The sequence below is a fragment of the Seriola dumerili genome, unplaced genomic scaffold, assembly GCF_002260705.1.
Source record: "Seriola dumerili isolate Sdu_G_001 unplaced genomic scaffold, Sdu_1.0 BDQW01000822.1, whole genome shotgun sequence".
NCBI lineage: Eukaryota > Metazoa > Chordata > Actinopteri > Carangiformes > Carangidae > Seriola > Seriola dumerili.
The window spans coordinates 2,578,299-2,586,763 of NW_019175077.1; the positions used below are offsets into that span (position 1 = coordinate 2,578,299).

At 39.1% G+C, this 8,465-nt stretch overlaps 1 protein-coding gene across 1 annotated transcript in view; it reads left to right on the top strand.

Moving 5' to 3' along the window:
• LOC111237249 overlaps positions 1-6,389 on the top strand; it is an 86,521-nt gene extending 80,132 nt beyond the window's left edge. The window contains exons 21-23 of the mRNA XM_022766268.1: positions 728-925; positions 5,985-6,123; positions 6,316-6,389. Coding sequence (XP_022621989.1) covers positions 728-925; positions 5,985-6,123; positions 6,316-6,389 — 411 coding nt within the window. The remainder of the gene's footprint in view (positions 1-727; positions 926-5,984; positions 6,124-6,315) is intronic.
• Positions 6,390-8,465: the final 2,076 nt, after the last annotated feature.

Sequence of the window (8,465 nt, forward strand, 5' to 3'; positions counted from 1 at the left end):
GTGTGTGTGTGTGTGTGTGTATGTGTGTGTGTGTGTGTGTGTGTGTGTGTGTGTGTGTGTGTGTGTGTGTGTGTGTGTGTGTGTGTGAAATGTAAACTTTGCAATTTGGCCTTTACATTCCCCTATAGGACAGGCAAACAAATTCATTTAAAAAGTCTCAAATACACACAAGTGAAACCATGGATTTACTGCTTTGTCTACTGTGATGCATGTGATCAGTATGCATTCAAGCCTTTACCAGCAGACGCTATAAGAGAGGGGAAAAGCTTCCATGATCTACACCCATGGATGACTTTGAGTTATATGACCTGCGTAACATGTTATATGGTCTGCTTGCTACCTGAGTCTCAATCTAATAGTGGAGGGCAGCACATTACAGATGTGTTATTCCCCAGTGTATACACACACAAAGAGTCAAAAACAAGCCTGCTACCAGGATAATATATATGTATGCATGATAGCAAACACAACCTGTCTCTTTATCAGCCACAGATCAGGCCCCATTAGACTCATGCCTTACTAGCAATTAGTGTGCTGATGTACTGCATACCAGTGGTGCTTACAGTATCTGATGGCTGCAGTTGTATGTAACTAAAATTAATAGTGCTGCAGTTTGGTTAGTAGAGTTCAGATGGATTTTAGTATGTTCCAGCTGGGTTTTTGAGTGAAAGACCTTACCTACATTTGTGTGTGTGTGTGTGTTCAAATATCTTCTCTTTTTGATCAGGTGGTAGTCCATGACTACATCTGGACAGCAGAAGACCCCTTACCCGGCTCTTTCACACCCAGTAGTGATGACCCATTGAGGGAGGGTGCACCCCTACCAGAGACTAGCACACATGTGGTGATCTACACCCTGTACCAGAGTGGGCTGAAACAAAGATACAGACACTTCCTCCGACAATCGGACGGAGCTATCATTGAGGTGTGATATCAACATATTGCATACAATATTTTTGTAACAAATATATTCACTTTTTCATTATACCATACTATATTTTTTTTCAATTCATCTGGACTTGGTTCTGCATTAAAATACACAGATTTTCACCTATAAAATTTAGGGCTTTGGACAGGTCTGAATTGAAGAAAATGTCAAGTGAACGTTATCTGAATTTCAAATAATAGCAATTTATGTCTAATAAACCACATTTACAGACATTTTCCAGCCAGTTAAACAAAAACAAAGTGGAATATTTTTTTCCCTTGGGCAAAATCTGATTTTAAATAATTTCATCTTTTTTAACAAAAAATATACTTGCCCGGCAAAACAAATCAAAACTTATTTAAACATGTGCATGTAACTATTAAAACTTACTCAACAAAACTCACCTTTTTCTCCATCTCTTCAGCCTGTAGCAACCTTTTACAATTTGTATCATATGATATAAATCCTAGTACCTGATCCTGTTCAACACTGTGTCATGACTTATGATGAAATGTAATTCCAAACTGCAAAAAAAGGACACACTGCTTATATAAGTCATTTTGTCAGCCCCCCAAGAGCAATCTGGACCATCCCAAAAACATTCATATTTAGGAGGGGTTTATACAGTATATGCAAACAATTCGCTCTGAGGCACTGTTGTGTTCTTATTGTTCTTCATAATTTGAGTGATGGTCAGCTTATGTGAGTAAGTGAGTAAACATACAGCATAGTATGGTGTCACACTGTGTGTGTTTGAGTGTGTGTGTGTGTGTGTGTGTGTGTGTGTGTTTGTGTGTGTGTGTGTGTAGCCTCTAGACCTGTGCAGATAAGACATCTAGGGAAAGTTGTATATACAGAGCATGCAAAAATTGACACAGGCATACACACGTACACACACACACACACACACACACACACACACACACACACACACACACACACAAACAGCTCTTTAACTCCCACAAAAAGAAAAATACACAAATGCAGATGCCTATATATATTTACTACACAATCTAGACACACACAGTCTCAGCTTACTAAGTAAATTCCCGACACTGCAGCTGTGAGAAACCTTTTCTACCCTGCCAAATCAACATTAAACTGTGAAGGGAGCTTCATAGAGGCCACCTTAAATGAAAGATAGGTGTTACTATGTGAAAAACACACACACACCATGCTCTATCTTTATATTTCTCTCTATTACTCTCTTTTCTCACACACTGTGTCCCTTGGGTATTGATATCTGTCCCTTGTAACATAACAGACACGGGCCTCCAGTTGCAAAAGATGCCAGTGGCATCCTCTTTCACTCTCTGCTATTGGGAGCGATAACACCAACGCACAATGTCGCCGAGAGAGCACCATGCCATTCCCCTTCGCCTCACAGCATGGACCCCAACTTTACACATTCAAAAATAATCCTCCCATGAATATATAGACTGGGTTTATGTATAGATCCTGGGATCACCAAAGGGCATCTCCAGTACTCCGAAGAACACTTGAGCTGATTTTATTATTGCTTTATATAATTCTGGCAGCGATACACAGACTCCAACTGGGTGCTGTGTACAAACTGGCCTTCAGATGTAAGGTGACAGCTCCTCTGAGAGAAATAACAGCCAAGCAGGCACTTCTACAAAAATTAAATAGCTAAAAAATATAACAAGAAAAAAGAAAAAAGGCTGTACTATAAGATGCAGTGACCATAGTAATGCATAGAAGTTCCCCTCTATGCTTAGATTTATGACATTGTAAAGCAGTTTTATGGGTTTTCTGTATAGGCTTATTACTTAATTCACTTATCTGAATAACAGCATGGTTTATGGTGATGTGGTTACAATAAGCATTACGTAGCATGATTTCTGTAATCTTTCTGTAATTCTGAAATAAAAATGATTGCAGTTGGTTTTACTTTAAGCCAGATATGCTGAGGTATATTTGAAATTTCCAAAAAGGCCTTTTTGTAAAATATCAACATATTACTTACTATGTAACATACAGAACAGGTCATTTCCTTGTTTTTTTCTCATTGTTATCATTAGTAGAAGAAGTCTATAGTTTGAGCTTTGTTTTTCTGTTTTGAAATCTTGATCATCAATGTAGATGGTGCTTCAAGCAGCAGGATGACTTTGACAAAAATATTTAACTTCATTTGACTATGTAATAATGTAACTCCATTTGCTCTCCCAGTTAGTTAAAAGGGTAATCCTGCTACTTGAAAAAGTGTGTTTCCATTTACTGAAGGAATATTGACGGAGAGCCCTGTTTTCACAGGCAGTGTCTTGGACACCAATGCCCCCAAGGACTTGCTCCTCCCTTAGACTAACATGACCACAGCTCCAGGGGCCAGCAGCTTTGCATAATACCCACTAATTTACACCCAAAATTTGTCTAAACGAACACCTTAAAACGCAAGTCCTGGAAGAAGTGCCCTGAGCTATAGACACTGTTAGACACTGTTTGGAAGGAACAGAACAGTGAGGTGTGTCCTGTTTGATTTACTAGAGAGAGAGGCTGAGCGAGTCTTGAGAAACTAAATATTTCTATTGTTTATTCAGCCATTATTGAATCAGCTATATTGACTTAAAGTTTTTTTTTGCTTCTTTCTGTGTTGCATCGTTAGCTAGAAATAAGAATGAAGTTTGAAGGAGTGGGAGTGTAGTAAAAAATATAGCAATAATGAAGTCTTTAGTGACTTGCATATTGAATTCTGTTTAAAGAAAGTTAATATTAATGATCCATCATATGCTCTCATTCAGTCTGGTGCCTGAGGCAGGCATCTGTAATATTGACCACAATGAAGGAATCTTCTCGCTGAATCACAACAATACAAAAAGTTAAAGCTACGTTCCCATCAGTTTGCTCCAATAAAAGACATTACAGGTAAAGTGAGCTGCAGCATTTCAAATACTCATTACCTATAAACAGATGTTCCCCAGCTGCCAACTCACAAAATGCACCACTGACAACAACTGTTATGCAGGAAAATGCATCTATATAACCTAGGACCTTCACAGAGGGCCTCATAACCACTCTGTCTGAAGAAACAAGATGGCTGATGAAGAAATTAATGCAGGCAAAGTCATTATCTTCCCTCCTAAAACCACAGTGGGTTTATGTCCCCCTGTGTCGCTTTTTCTCCCGGGCTAGCATTTAAGTGTCGATGGACTTATGAAAAGAGAGGACAAGCCAACTGTGCTCCTTTTGTCTCCTTCTCTCCATATGGGAGCAGCAGCATATGCAAGAACTGGCTTAGCTTCTGTAAAACTTCCATTAAAGATGCACAACTAAGGCTCTGCCAGCTTGAATATTACCTCTCTCCGCAAATTATTTATGGCTCGGAAAAAACGCTGATGATGAGCATCTCCAGCGACTTCTATAAATAAAAACACTTTTCTCTGCAATTTCAGCTCTGCTTATTTTTCCCTTCCTTTCTTTTTTTTGTAGGATGTGCCTGACCATTTGTAGAAACAAAAGGTATGCAGTTTACTCACACAGCAAGTTTTAAATTGTATTTTATTTAATTATCTTAATATCACCAGGGATGGAATGTTGTATTATTTAGTATTAGTATATATTTTTACAACAGTGACAAAACTGATAAATATGATGATAATGGTGATAATAATTTTACTGTTAATGATTCTAGAGAGTGAGAGATGGAGAGCAGACAGATGCAAAGTTGGAAAAAGCACCGAGGATTGCTCTTTCAAATAAGAGACTCCTCTTCATGACGATATGCTCTCAAATCTCTCATTAACAAGGAGCCTTTTGTCTTGGCTTTCCATGACTCAGCCCATCGTCCATCTGCACATGGCGACAACTCTTTTGCCGGACCAATATTGACCTAATTTAGCATGTAGATAATATGAAGAAGTTAACCTTTCGGAAAACACCTTGCAGCAACATTAATTGACAAACCACATCAATTCTCCCTCCTATCCCTCTTTTGTAATTACTCTGCCACACATTTGATTGCCGCTGCGGAGCTAAGGACCCACGCTTCATTTGCCGTGAGGTCATCAGCAGCCCTCAGAAATATGAATATGATTTATACAGGGAGTGTGCTCTCTCTCTCTCTCTCTGTCGTTCTCTCTCTCTCTCTCTCTTTCTCTCTCTCTCTCTGTGTGTGGGCTGTCTTTTCTGGAGTGGTATGTGTGGCTCATGTGGTATGAGAGACACACAGAAGGAGAGAGGGAGAGGGGAATGTCCTTGGCTATGTACTGTATGTTGCATGAGCAGATTAATGCCTCCCTGGCAGCCATGTCTGCTTAGCAGGAGGACTTCTCCAAAATACACCTCTTGTAATTATCTGGCCTGTTTATACTAGTTTTAGACAAAGAAGCACTCGGTGGCACATCTTTTAAGTTTGCTCAATTGTAGCTCAATCTGTGTAATTTGCAGCTTTAGAACTGCCAGCGTACATTTTTGACAAGACTACTTGATGTTGCTTTGAGGAAACGTTGAGCTGAAGATGCGTATAAAGAATGCCAAAGTATTTTTGACTCAACCCATAATTGCATTAAGTTTTTGGTTATTTTTTATGTAGCACAATTTAATTGCATTTATTTTCTTCATATATTAATGGTAAACCAATATTATGTTTATAGCACTTCATTTTATCATGGGTTATAATTGAAAAGCAAAATTTATATATATATTTATATATATATATATATATATTCATATTTCGAATCTCTGTACATAAGTAGGCCAAGTTGTGAAAACCGTTTCCCCTCCGGGACAAGAGGTAGTGTGTCATATAGTCTCCGTTTCTGCTTCTCCTCCAAGTTTACTCTAAGCACCAGGCAGAGGTAGAGACTATGCATGACAACACCACCCGCAAGCCTTGAGGGAAATAGAATTTCTTCTGCCAATCTCAGTCACTGTCATCCAAGTTCAACCTGTACTTTGAGATGCTTGATACCTTATGGCCCCAGAGTCTCCTGAAACACTTGGTTTTATCATTGCTGTGCTGTTCAATTACTGTTAAGCTTCCATTCATGTGCCTGGCTGGATGTCGCTGACTGTAGCATGCATGGGATTTCTTCTGAAGGTGATTGGTGACATAGAGGGGGTGCACAATGCTTCCAGGATGGTTTCCTGCCCAGTTAAGGGCTCTTCCAATCAGAGGGAGGGCAAGGAAGGTGCAAGTGCTCCACACCAGCTCCGCAAACGGAAGAAACTATTTGGCCGTGAGTGTTAACCTGATCACCTTTACTATGTTTCTTTACATTTTAGTCACCAAATTTGAGAGCACACAAAGATAAGTACACTTTTAGAACTCCTTATCTCACAGACATGTGATCCCTTTACCTGTACAGACCTTTCCTACCTGCTGTTTGCTAACAGATTTTACACCGTTTCATCGGGTTTTGTTCCCTCAGGGTCCCATCGTGTTGAGCCAGTAGGAGGAAGCGGGTGTGGCTTTAATTTTGCACTGCAAGACCTGGACCAGTAACATCAAAGAAAGGACAGAGCTAGTTGGACCCTAAACTGATGTAAGTTATTTTATCAACCAGCCGTTTGACCTAAAGACTCCATAATATAAACTTTACTACGTATGTCGAATATTTTCTCTTCTCTGTGTTTGTGTAGTTCTTTGTGAGAATTATATAATTTCATGACTGAAAGAAAATGCTTAATATAGTCAAAAAGGTATATGTTGGAACCCAAAGGTTGACCCATCAGAACAACCAAAAACAATGCTGTAAATGATATTATTTATGCATCCTTAATAAACATAAATAGCATATGTGAACTGATAAGCTCTATGTAACCTAATAAACAATGTTCAGCAGTACTTCTAGAATGTGTTGTAATGTGTGTTGATAGGTATTCAGTGTTGCCTCAACACAATGAAAAATGAAGATTCTAAAAGTCACTTATCAGAACACGAGTGATAAAATATCAATATTGATCTCACATTAAGCAGGATAATATTCAGGCCAGCTTGATTTGTATTGAATATGTGACTGCTAGCTGGTACTCAGTGTAATGAAGTGGCTCACAAATCAGGCCATAATGACCACCTACTTACACATATTGCTTAATTAAAGGTTGTGAGCTTATTAGCATGTGTCTCTGGCACAAGGCGCAGGGAGATGGGGATCAGGACTGATGTCATTCAGGGCCAGGCTGTAAAGATTTTATAGATAGCTAACCTATCATACTAAAGCTGTAGCCCCCCTAAAATCGGATCTTAATAACCTGTCATTTTCATTGATGATGATTCTCTTTTATGGGTAGCCATTATAGATCAAGTTCTGGGTCTTGTTGGATGGAGATTGTGGCCATTTGTGCTCGTCATTATCATGAACACACCTTACTTTGGCCTTGAAGTTGCTCCTCACCTCTATGTTTAAACCATTGACAATCATAAGCCTGGGGTGTGGTTCACAGTGCATATGGACACACATACATAACACATTCTCTCTCTCTCTCTCTCTCTCTGTCTCTCTCTCTCTCTCTCTCTCTCCCACACACACACACATACACACATTGAACACACATGTTTCTGATCCATGGAGGTCTGATAGAGCCATTGGCCTTTGCAGCCTTTAAAGTCCTCATAAAAAATAAAAGAAAGAAGTTAGTTGACATTTTTAGTTTTATCAGTCCATCTATGATATAAAATGAGGAAAATACTGGATGTCTCAGACTCTCATGTTGCAATCTTCCCCTCTGTCTGCCTTTGACGCTAGCCAGAACCTATAGAGCTAATGCGCCCCAATTAGAGATCATTCCATTAACAGTGACAGTGCTACACCCCCCAATTCAATCAGCCCCCTAATGAACATTAAGCAGAGATGCTGCCACTCAGAGATGACAGGAACCTCTTCTCTCTCCATTTGTCCTACCTTACTGGCTGTATTTTACCCAACTCTTTGGATTTCTTTTTGCTTACTCTGTCTTCCTGTCTGTAGTAGTTTATATGCAACATGATGCTGCTTTGATACAACTGAAAAGCATAAATATCCCACTGGTCTTCTACTTGTTTCAATATTTTATTATTAATACGTTTATATAAATCTATAAATTGTGATGACTGTCTTTTGTTTCTCTCTTATGGGACATTTTCTGAGAGTATCACCACCTTTTTGATTCATCATCAAAACAAATCCCTGTGTGATATTTTCCAAATGAACGCAGAGGGTGCCGATGCAGAGGGGGCAAAGGTATTTCAATGGTTCAAATATTTGATTGTTAATGACAAACACCATTTCACTATAATTTAAATTTCAAATTGATCCCTGGGAGCAAGTATTTCTGGGGGAAAGAAACATGCCGCTAGGTCTCGGCTCCACAATTTGCTGATTTAAGTTGAAAGAAAACCTTTTTGCAGAACTATCATAAGGGAACTGCAGTGCCTGCATTTGCTTAGAGCCAGCCCAACCTGGGGATGTTGCTGGAGAGTGAAAGTGAAACATAAAAAGAAAAAAATAACACTTTGTCTAATTCTATATTTATGTAGCCTTCAGCTTGAGGTATTCACATAAAACAGTTTGTACTGAGAAGTGCTGTGGTGATCGTTATG